This window comes from Neltuma alba, unplaced genomic scaffold (assembly GCF_004799145.2).
Source record: "Neltuma alba isolate B1F8T4 unplaced genomic scaffold, ASM479914v2 tig00011902_pilon, whole genome shotgun sequence".
Taxonomy (NCBI): Eukaryota; Viridiplantae; Streptophyta; class Magnoliopsida; order Fabales; family Fabaceae; genus Neltuma; species Neltuma alba.
Genome location: NW_021636500.1, coordinates 211157 through 234957, shown reverse-complemented (window position 1 = coordinate 234957; position 23801 = coordinate 211157). Strand labels below are relative to the sequence as shown.

The 23801-nt window shown below is 33.4% G+C and overlaps 3 protein-coding genes across 3 annotated transcripts; 1 reads left to right on the top strand and 2 right to left on the bottom strand.

The window, feature by feature from the left end:
• The first annotated feature begins 5389 nt into the window (after positions 1-5389).
• On the top strand, positions 5390-9002 carry LOC114719275 (annexin D3). Its single transcript, XM_028904751.1, has 6 exons — positions 5390-5462; positions 5873-6018; positions 6595-6822; positions 7729-7941; positions 8024-8113; positions 8598-9002. Exons 1-6 carry the CDS (start codon positions 5390-5392, stop codon positions 8799-8801), a joined length of 954 nt encoding a protein of 317 aa, XP_028760584.1. The 3' UTR covers positions 8802-9002.
• Positions 9003-9987: 985 nt separating this feature from the next.
• On the bottom strand, positions 9988-15677 carry LOC114719298 (integrator complex subunit 9-like). Its single transcript, XM_028904780.1, has 11 exons — positions 15284-15677; positions 14835-15170; positions 14509-14723; positions 13846-14175; positions 13498-13708; positions 12683-12775; positions 12476-12567; positions 12133-12250; positions 11874-11959; positions 10661-10712; positions 9988-10585 (listed from the first exon to the last, which is right to left on the bottom strand). The coding sequence occupies exons 1-11, from the start codon at positions 15290-15292 to the stop codon at positions 10067-10069; spliced, it is 2061 nt and encodes a 686-aa protein (XP_028760613.1). The 5' UTR covers positions 15293-15677; the 3' UTR covers positions 9988-10066.
• Positions 15678-19323: 3646 nt separating this feature from the next.
• On the bottom strand, positions 19324-22716 carry LOC114719307 (nascent polypeptide-associated complex subunit beta-like). Its single transcript, XM_028904791.1, has 6 exons — positions 22630-22716; positions 20798-20865; positions 20275-20423; positions 20091-20147; positions 19831-19869; positions 19324-19723 (listed from the first exon to the last, which is right to left on the bottom strand). The coding sequence occupies exons 2-6, from the start codon at positions 20863-20865 to the stop codon at positions 19551-19553; spliced, it is 486 nt and encodes a 161-aa protein (XP_028760624.1). The 5' UTR covers positions 22630-22716; the 3' UTR covers positions 19324-19550.
• Positions 22717-23801: the final 1085 nt, after the last annotated feature.

Here is a 23801-nt window from a genome sequence, read left to right as displayed (position 1 = left end):
TTCAAAGATAATTTATATTTTGTCTTAAACATAATACCAATTCAAGGGGCTACATAAATAATTTGTAGAGATTAAACAACTTAATTAGATTAGTTATTTGTTAAAAATGTATACCAGTTTTTACTTAGAAATACTAAACATTTAGAAGTTTTTTTTGTTGTAAATTTGTCTCAAAAACTTAAAATCATAGCAATTTTGCTCCCTATCATTAAAAAAAAATGATCGTTAAAATAGTAACATTGACAGTTTACATTTTACTAGTAAAAGACAAGATTGTTATGATTTTAAACTTCTGGGTACCCAGTACTTATGAGTGAAAACTTTCAAAACAAATTTATACATTAACCCACAATTAGATTGCCAATTGCTTTTTCTAAAATATCTTTTTTAGTCATTAATGTTGAAACTACTTTTAAAGAAAACCCTTTTAACATATATAATTAATATAGATAGTTTGAAAAAAAATTATAAATTTATGAGAAGAATTAAGTTGAGATGTTATATATAAGATAAATAAATCTTTTAACTGATTTCCATATTGAGTACAGGAGGGGGTATTTCTGTTAAATGTGTACTTATACACATAGTGGAATGCATGTTTTATTTATAAGCATGAGTTTTATATGCATTCATTCAACAATAAATAAATTCAAACTGTTGTTCAATAATTAAAGGGAAAACGGAATAAAGTCGGAAAATAATAAATTATATGCCCCTCACATGCCTCACAACTGATTTGGATTAGCAAGTTATGCTTTTAGAGAGTAATTAAAACTTAAACACTTTCGGTAAAACTGCAATACGCATGTATTGTAAAAACGGCTTATATGTTATTTTACTCATTTATCATGAATACATTGAAATTTTACAATAAACTTCTTTGACTTTTACATTTATATAGACAACTTCTATATTATTAGTTTTGTTCATTATTTATCTATAAATAATTTAAAATTTAAGGAGTTCAAAATTTAAGGGGATTATACGCATAGACAAACAAAAGTTTAAGAGGATATACCAGCATGTTATTGGTTGACATGTTAAGCAGTTTCACCTCTGTAATGAGAAGAATACAAATTCGAATTCTAAAAAACATACTACATCCGGTCCTTAATATAAGACCTTGTTTGACTTTTATTTTGATCCTAAATATAATAACCCAATCCACTTTGTCTCTCATATTTATAAATTTTTTTCCAAAGTAATCATTCTAACAATGGTAATTCTAGATAACAAATATGATTAGCAAGGATATTTTAGGAAAATAACACCTATTTATTACAAATAACTAACTTAACTAAATTCCTTAATCTCTCCAAATTAGTCAACGGGTCTTATAATTAGGACCGGAGGTAGTATTTGTTAAGAAGGATTTTAATTTCAACACTCCCATCTTAATAGAGACTAGTCTCAAATATAAAATAACTTGAGAAAACTTTAAATTTACACACACAAAGTTTACCAGGATATAGAAGCAATAGTTTGGAGTTATTTGTATGGACTTAAAATTTTAATTAGGAGAATTTATTATAAATTAAGTTTTAAACATTAAGAAAACTATTTATACATAATTCTAAGTTCAGAAAAGTTTTATATAATTTAATTTTTTTATATAAATAAAGAATATACTTCATCTAGAAACCAATCTCTCTCAAAATATTTAAAATAAAAAATACACTCATCCTAATTAAGTTTGCTTTACATGCAAACATGGAAAAGCCACACTATTTATATGTTAAGAGTAATATAAACCGCCAAGAACCTCTTAAGTTGAATAGCATTCAAAATCCTTGGTCATGGCCACGTCACAGCTTCAAAGACTAAGCACTTGTTTAGTAGTTTTTGTTTTGAAAATAATTTTTTATTTTTTTAAAAAAATATAAACAAATTTATTTGATACTTTGTTTTTAGTTAGTTGTTTTAAAAAAATAATATGTTTTTTGAAAACTTCAAAACCAAAATACTTTTTAGATGTTTTCTTGTTTTTATATTTATATTTATATTTTTTTGTTTTGAAAAATGGGAGAAACTTTCTTTTTTTTCTTATTTATTACCCACCTTGTATTACTGCCGACGATGACCACTGCTTGCCAAATGTTATTTTTTATGTTCTTTTGTTTCAAATGTGATTTTTTTAAAAATAATTATCAAAGCATATTTTCTGTTTTTTATTCTCAAAACTTGTTTTAAAAACCAGTTTTACAGAAATGTTTTGAGAACACAAAAAACAAAAAACAGAAACAAACAAGCCCTAAATTTTGAATTATGATTGTTTTCTACAATTTAATAAATTTTGAAAGTATTTGACTTGCAAATAATAATATATTTTTATAAAATATTTAATTTAAGATTTAATAATTTTTAGGTTTTTTATGAGATTTTTTTAAAAAAACTTGCGTGCGTGATTAAAAAAAAAAGCAAAAAGAGTAATACAACTTTATACAACAGTCACAACTCATAGATTCCCAGCATTTCTGGCCAGCCCATGGGAAGGTATTAAATTTGACCCTACTTTTATCATTTGAGGGAATCGATTCTTTCCTTAGGCTTAGGGAATAGTATTATTACACGTGGATTCTTATTAAATATTGAATAGTATCAATTTGGACAACATAAAAAATTTGAAAGTCTTATAAAGCGTCATATATGATGATCTTACCAATCTCTCGCATCAATCCTTTTTGTACTTGAACAACTCATATGACATTTTATTTTATTTAAAAATTTATATTTTTCTTTTGAAAGAATTACAAAAACATAAAATAAAATAACTTTAAGTTAATTATAATTTTATTATAAGACAAAATAAAATCTTTACTGATTATAATTTTTTTTATTTCATTCAAAATTTAGATATCTTTAATTTTTCAGGATAAATAAAATGCAAATTTAAATAATTCTACCAACTATCAACTTAAAAAATTATCATGATTATAATAAAAATAATAACAAAATTTGAGTTGTTTGAAATCAATGTGAACTATCTTTAAAAAATGAAATCTTTGCTAAATACGTAACACATTAATCTAGTACATCGAGTGAAAAAAATATAGTCATATGAATTGCACGTTATATATTATATTAGTTTCTTCTTACATTTCTTATGCTTTTTTTAATACATGGCACATCAATTATTGCCCTAAAACAATAAAATATAATTAAACAAAAGTTCAAAAACTGTCATGAGTCATAACTAATACCTATATAATACATTATCATATTTACTTGTCACGCAAGCATAAGATATGATAATATTCTTTGCTTTGTATCTATCCATCCATTCGATCGATATATAAAGATCTCTTAATACAATAATCCATTACTTTAGATGCATATATAATGAGAAAAATTCATCTTTTAGTTTTTCAATATTTAACTCACTTATCACTGGTGAACAAAAAACCGGTTTGGATCGGCCGGTTCAACCGGTAAACCGGTGAACCGGTCAATAGACCAGTTCAGTTTGGATACTAAATTAGGAGGGAGTTGAACCGGTCAAACCGGTGTGAATCGGTAATAAATCTGTTTGAATGATTAGGTTGTTATTAGTTCTATTTTTTCTCATGCAGCTCCTAATATATCAACCCCTATAGATTTAAATGAATTTTAATAATAATTTTGGTATCAATGATTATTAATTTTAATTAATAATGAACTATAAAGATCAAAATTCTCAATATTGTTATACTTTGTTAATTGTTACAATCAAATTATTGTCATATTTTCTTATATTTTGTCATTAGTGATTGTCAATGTTGTTATATTTTATTATTTTTAATTAAATTATATTATTTTAATATGACCAGTTGGATCCCGAGTTGACTGCGGTCCGACCATCTGACCCTTAAACCACTACCTCAACCAGTTTAGTGTCCGGTCTGGTTTTTTGTTCCTTACTTATCACTTAGTCTTTAAAGCATAATTCAATACAACTCAGTTTTTAAATTTTTAACTCACTTTATAAATATAGTCCCCCAAAAACGAAGTTCAAAAGATGTATCACAGAGATGAAGGAGGTTCATGATAATGAAAATGATGACTTGGTAGCCTTGTCAACACTTACTAATTCACACATAAAATGACTTACTTATAAGTGGGCTTGATAAGTATCATTCTCTACCAAAAGTAAAATAAATAAGAATTAAGTTTTAACTGAGTTAAAATGTTAAGACTTGTTTGGAGTTTCGTTCAAAAAACACCTTTCAGCAAGTTCATAAAAGCTGAGGAAAAACTTTCATCACATACATATCTTGTATTTCATAAATTACATTTGAAAAGTTACTTATAAATTAATTTAAATAAACTTTTTAGAAACTTAGTTGTACTAAGTTATACTGCAAGAGTTGAGTTATAAATAATCAACAATTGAAGGACAAAAAACTGGTTTTGTCATATAATATTTTGGCCCAAAATAAAGTGTTGCATATTATAATTAAAGGATAACCCATTACTTGGGATGAATATAATAATCCAATGCATATAATAATGTAATCATCCACGTGTTGCTTTGCATGACGATTATATCCTAATAATTCATCGCTCGAATGGGATATGACATGACAATCCTATTACTTTTGACTGCAATTAATATTATACATATTTTCTTACAAACAATGCATATAATATAATAATATAATAATCCCTTGTGTTGCTTGCAAATATAAAATAATTATAAACAATAGTAATACCTTGCTTCCAGTGTGAGTCATGTGGGAAGTAATTTGAGGCCTAATCATTGCATTAGTAGTTCAAATCAGTGCTTTTTACCTTTGAAGTTGAACTCACAGAACAAGCAAGAAAAAAAAATTACAATGATGGGATTAAATATAAATATGATTAAAATAAGGTGCCAATTCTAATTCCGAACCTGACTTTTAATGAATAAATTATATCCAAAATAGATTACTTAAATCAACAAAAAAAAAATACTTAAAAGAGAAGGCAATTAGATGTAAAGAATTAAATTGGTGAAAACCTCGAATATCAATGTATAATACAAAATATAGAGTAAAACAGATTTTTTTTTTTTTATAAACTATGGATACCATTGTATCAAGTTGTGTTGAAAAGTTTTATAAATTAATTATTGACATCTAAAAATGGCAATTAACTTTCAAAGACTTACAACAGGACTTTAGGAAAATTTTATTTTGTAAAAATTATAATAATTCCTTAAAATTTAGTAACAACCTTTTGTGTTAAAATTAATTTATTGTCTTTAAAAGCTTCCAACGTAATTTTTCTCAAATTTGGGTATATAGATGCACATTTCCCTCAACAAAGCTGTTCACTTTAAGTCAGGGGCAAAAAAGTCCAGAAAAAATTACGATTGCTTGCATGAAAGAAGGAAGATTTCTGGGGAGGAAGTAGCCAACGCCTGTGAAGCAAAATGGCTTCTCTGAGAGTGCCGGAGGTTACTGCTCCGATCCAGGACAGCGAGCGACTCAGAAAGGCTTTTCAAGGTCTCTTTCTCACAGACTTTTAACACTAAATTGTATCTGTGATTTAGTTTCGTTCATTTACATTCGTTTTTCCTGATGATTTAAGCTGTATCTGAATTTGTTTATCGAAGGTATAAGTTCTGCTAGTGGGACCTCATGAAATAACATTTTGTAACTTGAATGCATACAAGTCTTTAAGATCCTTTTGTTTAAAAGTTCATTCCTTCAAATGGAAGGCGAGAGCGGAATAAATGTATTAATTTTGTTCTTGGGACATCTTATGTCTAAAGTTTCATAGATGTTTTATGTTTGGATTTGCGTGCTGAGTTGTACTGATTATAACCTCATAACACACACTTAGAAATGTCCATATGGATTACTTCTTGTCTCATATCATTGTCAATGATGACGCTTCTGGGAAAATTATGTAGGATTTGGAACAGATGAGGAGGCAATAATATTTGTATTGGGTCACAGAAATGCAAACCAAAGGAAGAAAATTAGAGAAACGTATCAGCAGCTTTACAATGAATCACTCATTGATCGATTACATTCTGAACTTTCTGGAGACTTTAGAGTATGTTGTTCTGTTCTTCCTTCCCTTCCCTTGGCCTTTCTTTTAATACGAGTCAAGAAACATTACATCATTATTGTATTTTATTCACTTATGATATTTGTGTATATATCTCAACTGGAATAATGTCATTTTGGTGAAATTGCCTTGGTTGCCTGCATTGAACAACTGCCTTCTGTTGCTCAAACTAAAATTCATGGTTATGCTTTCTTAGCATATAATTTTTTTTCTCATTTTATTTCAATTGTACGGTAAGGGAAGGCCAAAGAGAACACTTCATGAAGTTATTAAGCGAGATCTTTCAATTAACAATACATCCAAGGATTTGGCTTGGATAGAGCTCAATGGCATCATCTGATCTATGTAGCCGACTTCACCTAGTGGGATAAGGGTTTGTTGTTGTTGTTGTTATTGTTGTTGTATTTCATATTGCAAATTTGCTTTGTCACTTTAAGTTGCATTAGATATTTGTGCCAAGTCCTAACTGGCGTGTTGGCAGAATGATCCTTTTTATTTTGAAGAAAGTAACCATGTGATGTCTTATTGCACTCTTCAACTTAGGCTTGTGCTCTGTAACAGCATGCAGTGATTCTATGGACAACTGATCCTCCAGAAAGGGATGCAAAATTGGCAAATGCTGCATTGAAGGCTAAGAAAAAAGGGATTAAAGAACTACAAGTTCTAGTTGAAATAGCATGTGCGTCGTCTCCTAACCATCTAATAGCTGTGAGGCAGGCTTACTGCTCTCTCTTTGATTGCTCACTGGAGGAGGACATTGCATCCAATGTTTACAAGCCCCTCAGTAAGGTAAAAAGTAAAACATGTAGTTTGTTAGAAACATAGAACAAAAAATTTGGAATTGGGACCTAATATCTATTTACCATTAAATCACAAAAGGTAGTTGTTTGATTGGTGAATGCACCTGAAAAGCTTCAAAGGAGTTTGTATCCCTTGAAATTCTTAGTTGTGATTTAAAAAAAAGAAAGAAAAGAAATGAGTTCTATGCGCACTTTCACTTTTGTGTCACTCTTTTTCCAAGCATTTCAAAAATCTTACAATAAATCATTGTGAAGGATCCTTATTTGCACCAAATCCCTCAGTTATAAGGTTTAAAGCTCAATTTTTCTCGGTTTCTCTTTTGGTTTAAATTTCTGCTGTTGATTACGAAAAGGGAAAAGATATTGTATATTAAAATGGGTGACTTAAGACTGATGTTGTTGTCCACAAACAAGCTATATCCACTGAAACAAAAGACCAGAGTTGTAGATGGGAGTTTCTTACAATCACTTTATTCAATTCTCTGGTCTAAAACTGATCCTCAATATATTTCTTTAATAATCGAATGTGTCTGATGAAATGATGATGATTGATGAAAATGATGAAGAGATAATATAAGTGCAGCTTTCAAACTTGATTTCTAGGATGTGGGAACTTTTGGATAATCCTGAATATATGTTGATTTATACAAGACTTAAGTTGTTCTCATTAGCCCCTTGCTAAAATAAGATTCATAAACTTAATTTAAGCCAAATGCTAATAACAGAATCTTATACTGCATTCATAATTTTATATTTTATCTGTTCTATGATTTTTCTAGGTTGTTGATATAGCCTAATGATGTTGTATGATCTATGTAGCCAACTCCATCTAGTAGGATAAAGCTTGTTGTTGTTCATTGATTTTCCATGGGACCATAATCTGGTCATTGTGCAGCTTTTGGTGGGCCTAGTGAGCTCCTACAGGTATGATAAAGAGGTTACGGATCCTGACGCAGTGATGTTGGAGGCAGCAAGACTTCATGAGGCAATCAACAAAAAGCAATTAGACCATGACGACATTATTTGGATACTTAGCACCAGAAATATTTTCCAGCTCAGGGCAACTTTTGCCAGATACAAGCAACTATATGGGAATGCATTGGAGCAGGTTCTGGAAGAATACCTTAGTTCTTGCAATTTTTACCCTTAAACCAGTGGAACTTAATTTTGGATGATGATTTCGTTGATAGGATATCGAAAACTGTGGAACTGGAGATTTGGAGTCTCTCTTAAATGTGATAGTATGCTGCATTGATTGCCCTGAGAGACATTTTGCTAAGGTAATTTCCATCTTGATAAGTACGAAGTGTAGCTTGATCTGTTAAATAGCCAAAAATGTAAATAACTTATCAAGATCTGTGGTTGTTAGTTATATTATATGTTGATGAATTTTCAGGATGACAGTTGAAAATAAGAATATGTTTGGTAGAGTTGAGGGAAAAAATATTTTCTAAAAGCGCTTCATAAATTGGGCAGAAAACAGAAGAAATGTCTTGGTGTTCCCAAAATGTGACTAGCAAAGCTTTGGCAATTTAGCTAGAGGTTCAGCAAAGATATCACCTAAAAACGTAACTAAAAGACTAAATAATCTCACAATTATTGATGTTCAAACTCAGTCAAGTAATGTTTTATGACTAATTTAAGTCAATTTGATATTGGAACAATGTACAATCTTGAGCCAACTTCTATCTTTTTCGTAAGCCAACTTCTAGACCACAGATTCCAAATCTCTAGTTCAAATTTCTTGACTTCGTTCATCAACAGGTTGTAAGAGACTCAATTGTTGGGCTGGGAACTGATGAAGATTCTCTCACCAGAGCTATTGTAACTCGAGCCGAAATCGACCTGTTGAAAGTTAGAGTGGAGTATGCCACCATGTACAAATCCAATCTTGAAGATGGAGTCGCTGGAGATACCTCAGGGGACTACGAGAGGTTCTTGATGACTTTGCTTGGGAAAATAATCTGATACTTCATAGCCTTAAAACTTCTCTCTGGTTGTATTCTGGTCGTTATCTGAGATTGCTTCATAGTTAAGACTTTGGAACATATGTTGCAGAAGTGAAGGTTGAGACTAAAACCAATTGTTAGTGATTCTGAACTTACTGTTTGTAAATATTTATTGTGGCTTGATATTTATGTGAGAAGTTAGGGGACATGGTATGTGAATATCAAGTAGGTATAGTGCAGAGTGTTGCAAACCCAACAGAGAAACTATGCAGTTTATATTTGGCATTTTCAGTTGGTCTCTACTTTGAAACTTTAATTTTCCTTATTTATTAGGGGTTAGATTCAATCGTCGCAATTTGTGATCTGTTCTTGATTAATTATGACTTATTTTATTTATAAAAGGATTGATCAACTGAACATGATGTTTAAAAAAAAAAAAAAAGATAAGTGACGATTTATTCTATGAAAAATTCTTTCTTAGTTTAATATTTTAAAGATAAGGTTTTTCAATTTATTCTTTGAATGTTTATTTTGCAATTAAACAGGTCCTTGGGTAAGGCTTTTGTAACTCTAATGTATTGAAATTTGACTTTAATTCAAACCATTGTCATCTTAGCACTTCATTTTGTTTTTTGGGCCAAAATCTTAGGACTTCAATTCAATACACAAATAACTCCATAAATCAATTCTGATAATGTGAAATCTCACTTTTGATTAACGGTAGTATTACTTTGTTAAGGGCAAAAGCATTTCGTAAGCTGGAAATTTTATCTTTAAAGACCCAAAATAAGAGCGACATTCAAATACTAAATTATTAATTTACTTAAATACCTATTTAATTCCCAATGGTACTTTTGTATATGAAATCCTTTAGAATACTAGTACTTTTTATGTATAAAAATACATCATATCACATATTATTAGGCAATTAATTCTTCAAATAGATATTTATGGGCAATTTTCCCTAAAAAAAGAAGTGTTGTAGATTATGTATGCTCGTTGCTTATTTCGGTTATGAAGTTCTAGCATTTTTCCACTAAGATTTCTCACAATCACCTAAAAGACCAGCTTGATTTTCTTTGGAACAACTGCAAATAATTTGTTGTATGAATTTCCATTGTAGCAAATGGTGAGTCTTCCCTGACAAACCTTTAGTTTCATTTAAATGATAATCCCAGTGTTAATAAACAACCAAGTCAGTGAAGTCACCACAAAAATCATGATTAACTTTGTTACCAAGAAATAAGATTCTGTACAAACATCAGAGAAAGAGAGGCCACAAAATCAAATCCCATCCATAATGCTATCTATAGCTTCAAAAATTAAGTTAGCCACATTCTCATTTGCAGCAGTGATAAAAGTACTGGTTGCTCCAACCTGAATTAAAGCTCTGTGAGGGTCCTGCACATGGAGTATACAGGTACTCTGTGACTCAGTGTTACTTTTAACATGTTCCAGAGTTGCATTAATGCCCAACTTTGATAGTGCTGTCAAAAGCCTTCCCACGTCGGGTGAACCCCAATGAAGCAGAGGCCTTCGTTTCGACGAATCTTCTTGCTCGTTTTGCAGAAGCAAGTGATGTTTAGCATTTTCCAGGAATAACTCCCCCTTTAATCTTGAGATATTGATGTCTCCCTCCTTTAATTTCTTCCAGTGGAATTGGGAAGCCAAGTCAGTCGCAATTTTTAACTCTGCGTTGTCTTTTTGGCACGGTACTCGCAGAGTTTTTCCTTCAGTGTAATAAGAAGTTGTGAATGAATTTGCACTAGAAAAACTGATCTGTGACCTTAAATCCTCAGGAAACTGCAGACGATAATAAGATGAGTCAAAAAAAGTAAGGTCAATCTAAGCGTATCCAGATGAGTCGTATAAAATCACCAGAACTATCTTTGGCTGCAATATCTTCAGCAAAGGTTGTACTTTTGGCAACCTGCAAAGACATCAGAGAGTACTATGATCAAATTTTCAACAGACATAAATTTAGTTGTTCAAACAAATATGCAAGGATCTTTTTATATCTTTAGAATATGGTACTTTTTAAGTGAAAAAAGGGGTGCAAGCAAAGACGGGTCCACCCTCTTCTCCAGAAATTTAATCATTAATAGCGCAACAGGGCCCATAAGAAGATGTCTAATTTGGAACACATCAAACGGGAACGGATAGGAAAATTGAATGAAAGAAAAAAATTATGGATTGCAAATGACATTTGTATTGCATATTTTGTTTTTTATGCAGTGAAAAATGATGAGGAGCATCTTTTGCCAATACCAGAGACTAATCTTTCTCAGGGTATGGAGGGCAAAAGGTATATCCCTCCCAATTAAGTTTGCGGTCAGTACTCAAACTGATTTAGATGAACAACGGAAGGGTTAAATATGCTAGGAAAAGATCGAGGAAGTCATCACATAAGTGTTCTTAATAGCCAAAGACTGGGGAGAATCTCCAAATGGCATAGGACTATGTTTTATTTCTGAATGGTTACCTTCTGAGGTTGCTAGCCTATTTATAGAGCTGGAAATACATGAAAATAATTAAATAAATTCAGGGAAATCTCCTAACATACCCGAACAGACTCAAATGTCTCTAGAATAGCAAGATAGAACATTAGAACCGCTTAACAGTCATAATGGTCTTCTTGTCCAGCTAACTGACTCAAAGAATTAAAATAAAATAATTCAACAACTAACAATCAGAAAATAAAATAAAACACGGCTAATTTACTTCCTGAAATTCTGCATAACAGAATCAGTTTCAGATATGTTACTCCTCTTTCGTATCTGGTAGGTATTTAGGGGTGGCTGACTTGGTTTCATACCAGTTTGCTCCATACACAAACCACTTGCTTAACGTGCGAGAGCCTCAACCACTCAAGTGGTAATGAAGCCATATTCTTTTAGAGGCTCTACACGTGGCTGTTTTAAGGGAGTTTCTATTTCTTACATGCAGAGAGCTTGAACAACCTAGTCACTCTAAAACCTATTTGGCTATCTACCCATTCCTCCCTAATAAAATAACATTTATCCAAACAAACAGAATACACACAAATTAATGTTCATATTGAATGATATAGGTAGGGAAAAGAGAAACCCACTCTATACCAAAGGGAAACGCACATTGAAGAACCCTCATTGCAATTGGCTTAAAAGGTAGAAGTGCTAGTTCAGGATTCAGAACATCCTGCAGATGGTATAAATTCAGCCCAACATTAGACACCTCTGCCTGGTTTCATTAGAGAAAATCTAAGCGTTCAAGATACATAAATATATCAAATTTTATTCAGGGGAAAAAGAAAAATTGTGAACAAACTTCACAAAAGGCAAAAAAAGTCATGTAATGTAATGCATTAGCACCTCAAGGATAAGTAAAGATTTTGAATCCCCACGCCAACGTCGAAGCAAATGAACAACAGGGCCAAGGCGAAGACTCCAATGTGGAGCAAATACAATACATGGTTCCTGCCAATTCATTCTAAGCACAGACCATTAGTTTCTTTCAAGCCCTTCTCATGAATTTTGAAGCTACTAACAACACTACAAAATGAGTTTTTCTTTTTCCCCAAGATGTTGAAAATTACAGCCAGCATGTTTTTGGGTCTAGGAAAGACAAAACCATCACAGATCAATAAGAAAATAATCATTCCACCAGTAGGTGACTCCAAAACAGAGTGGAAGGGACAAGGATAAAAAAACTTACAGGAGTTTATGTGAATGAATAGCTGGAACCACATGAAGCCTTTTCTGTTTTATAAGATTGGCATGTAAAAACAATGGTTCCCCAGCAAATAGCTGCATCACCAAGTGAAGTTAGTCATTCAAGTTCTGTGGATAATTATACAAATATGGTTAAAAAGAATGCATACAGGTGAAACGTTTACAAATTCATAAATACGAAGTGTCTTGCCTTTTCTTGTCGTTGTTTGCAAAGCCATTCTGGTATGATATTAAGGAACGCCAGTAATTCCTCTGCCACGGAAGAAATTATATAAATTGGAACCTACAAACAGATAAATATGTAACTTAATAAGCATAGTTTGAAGGGTGGATGTGCACCAGCCCATATTACATTATGCTGAAATTTAATTTACTTATGAAGAATAGTGCTGAGTTCAAACTCTTGACCACTTCATTTGGGGGGGAAAAAAGAAAAGAAACCTTGACATCATGAGAAGGACCAACAACCCAAAAAGTTAGTAGAAGCAAATGTTGGAATGGTTGTCATCTCCAACTAACGAGGTCTATTTGATTAAACAATATTTATGAAACTTTACAAACCATTGACCAATACTGCCTAGGTTTGTTAGACAAAATCAATGATGAGACTTCAATTTCCATTTGACAATTGGAACAGCAAATAAAGCGAAGAAGCTAAAAGGAGATTATAAGAAGTAGGAATAACAAGAGGCAAAAGTCTGACCTTGTTAGCAACCGAAATACAAAAAAAAAAAGGAAGAATAGAAATTTAAAACTCTCCAGGGTTAGTGTTACAAAAGTTGCAAAGCAACCAAGGAAACCACTGACACACTCAGCTTGCCTTGAGTTGTTCAACCAGAAACTTGGTTTGCCGCAATCAACTAAATAGGACATGGGTGTGCTGTCTAAAGAGAGAGAAGAAACTTCATAGAAAGGCTTATCACAGACAACCACTGGTTATACTTCGGTGGGGTTTTAGGATCTTTATAACTTCAATAGTAAAACATTCAAAAGAAGAAAGTTTACCTCCATTGCTGAAGATTCTAGTGAAGCTATCAGTTGCTCCAAAAGCTGCAGAAGAGTTCCAAGTTGACTAACTGGAATCAGCACTGAACCACCATCTTTGACACACTCAATAGCACAGGCTGATATGAAAACCAGCTTTTCCTTTTCTTCTGAATTTTCATCAGAGTTGAGGAAGCATTCTGCTTGTTCGACATAGCTGCTGTTGTCATCACTGTCAAAGTTAATTTAATAACAAATTTTCATCACCTTGACTGTACAATGACACCTTAGTTACAGAGATGTACTAACTGAAATCCCTGGACAAGATTTGAAACTCAAAAACAAAATGTTAAAACTCCAAACTCATACCCGAGAAATAATGAGTCATTAACAGATGGTTTAGAGGAACTATTGTCATCCTCAACATTTGGTGTGACTCTTAAGGATGAGAAATCTGAATAAATTAATATACGAGTCCCTTGTAGACTATGGAAATCAAAATTCATTGCATGAGCGGAGTTGAAGCTGGAGCATGAAATATAGCCAACATTCCCCTTTGGACCACTTAAAATCCAGTTACAACCACCAAATTCTACACCGGAGCTCAATGCCTTTATAACCAAAGTGCCATTGTAGCAGGCTTCTTCAGCATATTTAAGTGTCTGAACCTTCAGCATGCAATCCTTCACATCTGCTGCACTGAGAAATTTCCATATCATAGCCCAGACAACTAAATTTTGCCATATTTATCTTCCATGAATAAAATGAAAATAACCAATAACTTTAGCACAAAACTGCAAGAAGCAAAGCTAACTCAATAGTCAATACATATCCTCCCCTGAATAGAGGGAGTGCTTTTTTACTCATTTTCAATAACCAACCTCCACCCACCAAGACTTAAAAAACAGTTGAAATCAAGACTGCTATGGTGAGCCAAACTTTGAACAGCTATGTCAGGCATAGTGCCTTCAGTTTCACGTACATAATGCATGATAAATGCATCAAAACTAATTAAAGGATAGATTAGACTACCTATACAATGGCATCCAACTTCCCAGCTCTTCTCCATCTTTGCCCAAAATTATTTCTCTCAACTCAGAAGGAAGCATTTCAAGTGCTTCCTGCCTCAGCCATGAAGGGAAGTTAGATTCCTCTGGTCCATAAAACTGCCTTAACTCAGCATGCATTGATACAAGATCCTCCATCATAAATTGGCCGAATCTTGCTGATACTTCAGTTACATAAATCTACCAAATTTAAACAAGTGACTAAGCAAAAATAATTTGGGCAGACTATAACAAAAATGAGATCAAGTAACAATATTTCAATGTGAGTAGAAGAACATCAAAGTGGGATACCTTAGCTGAAAAACCTTTCATGCGAGTAAGAAAAGGTAATCCCAGGATGCCCATAGGTCTTGAGATCAATATAAAATCAATAGAACACCAGTTCCACAGATGCAAGTTCTTAACAGACTTATACCAAGGTTCTGCAAAAATTAAACTATTAGCATCAAGACTTGTACCAGAGTTGCTTCTTCCTTTGCAGCGTGAGGCTGTAAATCCAGCGGGTACAGGAGAGAACACAGTGAGAGCTGAGAGGTCAAGTGGGCAATCCAATAAGATCCTGAGGCCACAAAAATTCAGCATATGACATGGTGGGAAGTGAAAGCCCTCGCCTTTGCTCAAACAAGTCTGCAGAAAACTCAGGAAAACACAAATTTCAAACCAAAAGGGAAAACTCCATAAATATTGTAAACAGAACTTTGCCACCACAGAACTGTAGAAATATGGCGTAAGAAACTCACAAGCTTCATTGAGACTCAGGGGAAGATGTTTGTCCGCAAAGCAAGGATGGTTGTCAACAATTCACCCACAGGGTCAGATATTGTGATAACCCATTCGAGAGAAGTAAGTCACATTCGCAGGCTATAAATTGGCAGGAGATGATTTTGCGAATATCAATCTCAATGGCGGTATGAATAAACAAGGAAAGAGTACAAGTGGGTCAGCATATTAGAACAAAAGATGATAGCCAGTGGCTAAAATCCCAGAAAATCACAACCAATCCAAGTCCATAAGCAAGAGGTAGAAGAAAAGGCAGGGGAGGGAGAGGAACGCTGAAGGAGAACTGGAGGAGGGGGTAAGGCCGAGCAAATTACGATACAGCGAAAAGGATAGAGGTCGAGCAACTTGACGACAACAAGAGGGAGAGAGAGGGAATGGAAGCAGCTCCCGACGGGAGTGAACGCCTGAACTACGCGAGGGTGGTGGCCGTTGGCGAAGGAAAAGGGGAGGAACGGAAGGGTATTTTCAAAATGACACAGGAGAACTACTAAAGAAAGGAAAGGTTTGGATTAACTTTTTAAAATTAATTTCATCATATTTAAATGTCTGAGAATTTTTGTGTCAACTTACATATAAACAGCTAACTATATTTAGGGTTCCAAACTCCCCTTGAAATGAAAAAATAACGTGGAAAGACCATGAATTTGTAAACTGCCAATAAAACACTAAGTCATCAATATATCAACAAAAAATTGGGTAAAGTTTCACTCAACACCTTAAGAACATTTTTGAAGGTGAATACAGTGTCCTTAAATAATTAGTGGTGTAATTTTGCACTTAAATAATAAAAATGGAGTAATCTTATCAATATTTTAAAAACAAAGTCAAACCGGAAAGATCAACTAGTCATAGTTTAATCGGTTTGACTGTCCAGTCAAACCAATAAAGCAATAATTAATTTAAAACAATATTATATATAATTAATATATATATATGAAAATTTCAAATTATTAAATGATTTAGAAATATATTTAATAATCTAAAATTATAGTGAAATCATTGAAAATAGACTAAAACCTTATATATTTAAATTTATATATGTTTAAAATATTTAATAATATTAAAAATTATTAATTCATTCAAATTAAAATATTGTTTTAAAAGCTATACTAGACATCGAAACGCAACTCACAGTTTTGATACCGCAATATATAAAATTTTCAATGAAATAATACTATATTATCAATAGTCTAAAAATATATTAGGATATTTGAGGAGGTCAATTTTTTTATTTTTCTTCTTTTTTTAAATTTTTTAGTATTTTTTTTCAGTTAGGCTAAAAAACCGTCTGATTTTCTAAAAACTATTTCGGCTCCCGATCCAACTTTGGGTTTTGGCTTAATGACGACTCAACTCCAATTCAATTCAACTCAACCATATGAACGGTTTTTTGATCCAAACTAAGCTGTTAATGAGTCCGGTTGAACGGTTCAACTAGTCGGACCGCCGGTCTGGTCTGGTCTGGTCCAGTAATCATTGAATCTTATCCTTCACTAACAGCCACTTTTAACTCCGTTAGCTAGGCATTACTTTTTTCTTTTCTTTTATTTTTTTGGATGCCATGTGTAATGCTTAAAACTAGAGATGATGAAGGGACACTATTGATCGTCATCGTTGCGGGCTGAGCCAGGGACGGAGGCGCTGATTAGCTTACTCATGAACAAATTGCATCAGATTAACTTACTCTAAAGCCAGAGAAAGCATTACTCCAGTGATACGAGTCAAGCTCGACATGTGCAAGCAAATGTCTTAAATCACGTATTAGACTTGGGTTCACCACATGGAACAATTGGTCCAAGTTTGTGAGATTAGGCAAACTAACAAACAAGCCAAGACCACGGACTCGTGAGCTATGTCTTCTTCCTACATCTATGAAGCAATGAAATTATTCCGAGGTAAATCCAAGGTTACACAGGCACAGCTGCACAATTTCAACTGGGGACGAAACATAGCCTAAATTCTCAGAAAAGGGAAGTTTTAAGTTCTTAACCTCATAAAAGAGGAATGAAGAATGAAGCCACGGGGTCATCAAGCCATTGCCTCATGAACAATCAACCTACGCAACCTTGAATAGCCAAGAAAGAGGGAAGCTATTCCAGTAGGCTTCTCTTTTCAGTCTCAGTCACAGACTTCCTTTGATCTCTGCCGTCGTCTTCAATGAGCTCAAGAACGGCGCCTCACCCGCCGGTCCTTTCTTCACTCACCTTGAAGGAGCATTCTGACGGGGTAAGAGTGAGATCGCTCCATTTTTTTTTATTTGAAGTGCAAAATTGCACCACTGATTATTTTGGGATGCTAAATGTAACTCTAAAAATTTTCAGAATGGAAAGTGCATCTTTATCCTAAAAAGTTTTGATTTTTCCTGATCATAAAGCCAAGCTTAGTGTTATCAATAGCTCCCCTCTGCTTTCGTTATTTGATACTCACAAAGCCGATCTGCAGTTAGTCAGCTTTGCGTTGGGTTTTATGCAAGTTTGAAAATTTCAAATTCCCTTCATGTTTCATCTCTTCTCACTTTCAATTTGAGTCTGCATTTCTCTTTTCCCCCTCTTCGATTTTCTTTCTCTTTCTCATTTTTAACGGGAAGCAGCCTACCTCTTTCTTTAAGCAGTGTGTTCTTGGCGCTTTTTTCTCCATTGTTTTGTGTTTTAAGCATGAGAACTAATGGGGCTTTGGTTTTTCTTTCTTCTTCTTCTTTTTTTTTTTTTTTGTTCATAGACTTTCTTGTATGCTCATGGCATTGTTCTGTTACAAATAATAACAGGATGCATCCAACTTTTGAAAAATAACCACAAACTAGTTAAATACTTGAAATTAAAAGGAACTTATTGTTATGTCTGGTTTTTTTTTTTGGCCACAACATGTACACACATATTCCTTCTTCTGGTGGGGGACTTTTCTGGTTTTTAGCTCGCACCCTACAAATGATGCCTTGAATAAAAAGGTTAATGCTACTTTGTATGCTACAAGAAAAGACCTACAAAAAGAGTTCCTCTGATTCTGATTGAATAGCTAGTTAGCTACAAAGACTTTGTTTCTGCATGCTCTAATTTCCAAAACCATTGTTTCATATGATTATTGATTAGCATGCATCATTGGTCACCAAGCATTATTGGCCGCATAGAAGCTGATTTTGGTCACCCAATGACTTGTCGTAAAGAGCTCATATGTCCCTTTGCTCCAGATTCATTCTCACCAATCTATCCTCTGTTGTTATGGGAAGGCACATAAAAAAAGTCTCTTGTTATCTCTTTATTGTTTTATCAGTATTATTTATTAAATTAGATTACTATTATTAGTAATTAGTCATTAAGAATCAAGAATACTACAATAAAGAATCAAAATAGAGATCCACAAGCTATCTTTGCCTCACTTTCAGTTTTTGATAGTAACCAGAGAACATATCGTCCATCCAGATCAAGATGTCCAACTTTCTGTCACCTATCGAACTGACCAGTGACCATTGGAGATCTTTAGCAAATCTATCAATTATAGCACGTTGCATTGCACATGAAAAGTTCAATAATTCTCATGAATTCTTTACTCATCCAACTAGGAACATTAATTAACAACAATGATATGTCATCAATTCTTGTTTAACTCCCTAATATTTTGCTGGCTCTTCAATTTCGTCCCTGCTTGAGGATATACAAATCGAATTGAAACCCACAAGTTTTTTTGGAAAAAAAAAAAAAGCATAACCAATAAATTAAGCAAATTGAAGGGACACCCTAACCGTAGCCTACAAGACTCGATTCTCCTAAACTTCTTGTCGTGTATAAACAAAAGAAGAAATACACGACAGGCCTTCGTTAAGCACTTAACCCTCACCAGCTATATTAAGAAACAACTCGCACTAAATATCTCAATCATTAAAAATTGCAAGGGATTGTAGATATGGAGCATTGGAACAACCTGAATTAATTTTTCTATCGCCCTTAATACTGCAAAGTACCATTCACACAAAAGCTAAGCAACAAACTAAAGCCATGGAACAGAAAACGTAAACAAGCAAAATTGATTTCTACCTTCAATTATGATGCACATACAATGGGGCAAACTCTAGAGTAGTACAACAACTAGAGTTGGTTGGAGAAAACCACATTTTAGGAGTTTGTCAGCTAAGTATGTAACAGAAAACACCTGAAATGCTTAAATTTGAAAAAACAAGGGAAAAAAATCCTTAAAAAAACACAGGAAATATATAAAGAAGGCAAAGTAAAAAATCTAAGATGCAGCAGGCGTCTCCTCGGCAGCTGTCTCAAAGGTTTCGCCAGCAACAAGATCTGGGACTTCATCGTCATCCTCCTCTTGTGCAGCGGTTGCACCAGCACCTGCTTCATGGGCCTGCTTCTGAAATTGCTCTGCTAGCTTCTTCAGGTTCTCCAAGTTATCTGGTCCTGCAGTTTTTATGTGGATAAACAGTCAGATAACTTTCAGCTAAAATGGGAACAAAGAAAAATATGATAAATCTATAAAATGAGATGAGAAGAGTCAAAGAACATACCTAAGTGGTTAATAATATTAGGAAGTATATCTTGCAACTCTGCAAAGGGCGAAGATAGAAAACTGAATGTCAATCTAAATTTTTATGAGGTTATAGATGCAAAGGCACAAACAGTTGAGTTGATCAATATTCAAACATTAATAAATGGGGAACCTAAGTCAAAAGAAAGTTCACGCCCTTAAAGCATACAAGATAGTTAATATCTAACTCCCATAGAGTGCAAGTTAGACCAACATTAAGGCATAAAAAAAGATACATACTCTTTGTTTGAGGAGCACCACTGACGACCCATGTGTTAGCAGCAATGGATGCTTGGACTGAAAAAAAAAAAGAAAGAAAAAGAAAAGAAAAGAAAGAAAGATAATAAGTATTAAATAATTTTATGTGGACACACTAAAAAATAGGATAACATAATACAGCCAAAATACCATCACTGTACATTACCTTTAGGATTTAGAAATTGGATGACTACATCATCCTTGAAAATGTTGACCTCCTCAATTGCAGGGATCGCATTCACGCCTATTCTCTTCAAAGTACTCTGAAGCCTTTTGTCATCTGTGGTAGTCGTCTTGTGGACGGCCTTCTTCTTTCTATAATTGACAGACAATACAGCACAGAATTCAAAAATATAGTCCCATTACTCAGCAGCCTCATTCTATGCGATAAGCGATAGGATATTACAAGGCATCACTCAGACAACCATTCAACAAAAACTGATAGTGACAATATACCAAATCCAGAAAGTTGAAACAAAGAATTAGCAAAAGACAATATATAAGTGTCTAGTGAAGGATATGCCCCCAAAAAAAAAAAAGCAAAAGAACATATGTTCATATAGTATTAAATCTGGTGCTGCAAACAAAAACAAGTAACTGTTACTATTCTTATAGCAACAAAAATCAAGAAACAATGGCTTCTTTCATGATTATAAGAAACACCATCAGAGATCAAGATATATGCCCACCTCCTCACAGTACCCTTCCCACCAGTTCGAACAGAACCAGCCATCTTCATCAGCTTTTCACGATTCATCTGTTTGAGGACATAAGCATAAAAACCCGGTAAATTTTTTTAATCAGAATTTATTTTCACCAGTAAGTTTATTAGACTTGGTCTTGACATAATTAGAGAAAAGGAAATGACAATGTTACATAGAAGGGCTTAAAAAAGGTAAACTTTTTTTGTAAAAAGATCAAAGAAAAAGGGGGAAGAGGGTGCAGAGTGATCAATGGATAAGATTAAAATTGCAATATCATGCCATCAGGTGTTATACACCCCCGAACCCAGACACACAGTGAAAGCAAGGATGAATTGATACACTCACTGACTCACACACACACACACACACACATAGAGAAGAAAAGAATGAAAAGACAGCATAAGCACACATATGCATGCACTTAAACAGATCGATGGCAATATTTGATTGACGCTAAGGTTAGACTTGAAACTTTTACGCCTTCTAATACTGTATAATAGGATCAGGATGAGACTAACATTGATTGAACTCGTGGAGTAGATCATACTACCATATAAAAACACCACACAAAATTTTAATTAAAAAATTATATGATAATTTGTGTAATCAACTAGTTGGTAGTTTATATTTGAAATGCATATTCTATGTTAGTTTTTGGACTTAATGATGGGGCATCAAACAATTTTAGAAGGATGAAAAATCAAGACAAGAACATTTGATTCAATGATGATGATGATTGTAAGAAAATCATTATAAGTAACATTAGTTTTAATTGATACCAGGGGTAATCAATCCTCTTCATCTATTCCCACCCACTTCGGTGCATATGTGTGCATAGCGAATAGCCTCCCCCCAAAATTCACAAAGCCTACGCTAACACCATCTTTAGTTTCAACTACTACTAAAATACCTCCCAATCAAATGATTCATAATAGAAATTATATCTCTAGGGACTAGGAGAGCCTTTACTTCCATAAATTCCCAATAGCTTAATCCAATGAAGCAAAAATTACCAAAAGCCCACAGAATACTCTTAACACGGTTCAAGGTAGATAATGGATGAGAAGTTATTAAAATGTGGGCAGTTAGTGTAACATTTGTAAATAGGAAAGGATGTGAACGTAGGTCTCAAAAACTTCAAAATAACACATACTTTAGTGAGCGTGTGTAAAAGCCTCAATGCATTATTTTCCAAACAAACTTAATTGAGCTTCAGCCCCAGGCACCATATCATCGGCAAACAATTAACAACACTAGCAAATCTCGGTGTGCATTTTAAAATCTACCCTGCAGCAGGAGATGAAGTATTTGGTCCAGAATCTTCAAAGAAAATAAATAATCCTTATAAATAGCTTCAGTTAAATCCCGGGGTAAGTTTCTGTAAGAAACGTCCCTAACCGCTAATTCTCAATAGAAAACACCTTAAGTTCCTCAACTTCAATGGCCTAAGGAACGCCCGAGCTCAGCATTTCACTAACACACCATACTATAATAGAAGTGTTCGCCGATACAAAATTGACAAGTTTACGATATGAAGAAACAAACACAAAACCAAAACCCCAGCTAAATCCCGCTTCTAGAAATCGACCAATTCCAAAATCCCAAAATCAAGACGAGAGAATCAATACATCCCTTCTTCAGTTGGGAGCTCATAAGGAGACCCAAATATATACTAAAACCATCACAAAACAATCGACAAAGCCAATCCATGTCAGTTCAACGCCAGAGACGAGACCAATAGTAATAAGAAGTTCTCAGTCAAATTGATAAAACCGAAACGACATCAGAAGCATAAATTTGAACAAAAAAGTCTGTACCTTTCAAAAATTTCTTAGAAACTCTTGCTCGAATCTTCAGCCAGATGAATCGCTCGGTGAAATGGAAGACCTAACCATAAAAGCAGAGGAGGACTATCTGCTTTATATCGAGACCCGCAAAAACCCCTTTTCCAATCAAAACCCTACATTTCAGGGTCGGGTTAGTCCGACTTGAATGAGTATCCATTACGGAAGCCCAATCTGTGATCCGAATGAAATGGGTGATTACGAGGAAATAGTCCATCTTTGTATTGGACTGCACCGACTTGCCTCCATTTTTTTGAAGTCCAAATACTTTCCCTTATTTGCCAATGCCAAGTTCGAGCTCACTAACTCGGCTTGCGTGATTGTTATGATGCTTATTATAATAATAATAATAATAATAACTAATACTATCTCCGATCCTTAATATAAGATCATGTTTGATTTTTATTTTGTTTCTAGATACAAGACCCCAATCCACTTTGTCTCTCATATTTATACTCTTTTTTTTTTCAAAGTAACCATTCTAACAATAATAGTTCTAGTTAATACATTTGATTAGCAAGGATATTTTAGAAAAGACAACACCTGTTTAGGACAAATAACTAACTCAACTTACTTCCTTAATCTCCTCAAATTAGTCAACTGACTCTTATAATTAGGACCGAAGGTAGTAACTAATAGCAGCTCACATGCCATTGGGAGTTGAGTCTGAAAAAAAAAAAAGAAGCCGATCACTTGTAATATAATAAACCGATATTAAAATTTTTATTTAGAGAGGTATTCTATTTAGTGCCTAACAGTACCTCAAATAGAATTATCTTCAATAAGAGAATACTATGCTTCAGCAAAAAAAAAATGGCAGCTCACATTTAGTGCTCAACAATACCTTAAATAGGATTTCCTCAAACAAAAGAATACTTACTTAGAGAAGAAAATAATAATAACTAATAACACCATAAAATATTTTGTTAGGTGCATTCAGCACCCTAGAATATTTTTATGGTGTATCATGCACCTTGAGAAATTTTTTTAAGTGAATCTAATATTTTAAAATATTTTATAGTTTATCTAGCATTTGAAATATTTTGATTCACTAACTGGGCTTGTGTATCAACAGGGTTAGGTCTAGCAAAAAAAAGACTAATTTTTCACAACGTAGTGAACTAAAGTTCAAATCCCTGTTAGAA

What these genes read in the sequence shown, in the direction of transcription:
- LOC114719275 (XM_028904751.1), top strand. Translation starts at nt 5,390, where the DNA reads ATGGCTTCTCTGAGAGTGCCGGAGGTTACTGCTCCGATCCAGGACAGC. An exon ending in TTTACAAGCCCCTCAGTAAG is followed by an intron (nt 6,823 to 7,728) that starts GTAAAAAGTAAA and finishes GTCATTGTGCAG; the next exon opens with CTTTTGGTGGGCCTAGTGAG. An exon ending in CTGAGAGACATTTTGCTAAG is followed by an intron (nt 8,114 to 8,597) that starts GTAATTTCCATC and finishes GTTCATCAACAG; the next exon opens with GTTGTAAGAGACTCAATTGT.
- LOC114719298 (XM_028904780.1), bottom strand. An exon ending in AATGACTCATTATTTCTCGG is followed by an intron (nt 13,709 to 13,845) that starts GTATGAGTTTGG and finishes TAACTTTGACAG; the next exon opens with TGATGACAACAGCAGCTATG. An exon ending in AATCTTTACTTATCCTTGAG is followed by an intron (nt 11,960 to 12,132) that starts GTGCTAATGCAT and finishes TACCATCTGCAG; the next exon opens with GATGTTCTGAATCCTGAACT.
- LOC114719307 (XM_028904791.1), bottom strand. Translation starts at nt 20,865, where the DNA reads ATGAATCGTGAAAAGCTGATGAAGATGGCTGGTTCTGTTCGAACTGGT. An exon ending in GGGAAGGGTACTGTGAGGAG is followed by an intron (nt 20,424 to 20,797) that starts GTGGGCATATAT and finishes TGTCAATTATAG; the next exon opens with AAAGAAGAAGGCCGTCCACA. An exon ending in TGGTGCTCCTCAAACAAAGA is followed by an intron (nt 19,870 to 20,090) that starts GTATGTATCTTT and finishes CGCCCTTTGCAG; the next exon opens with AGTTGCAAGATATACTTCCT.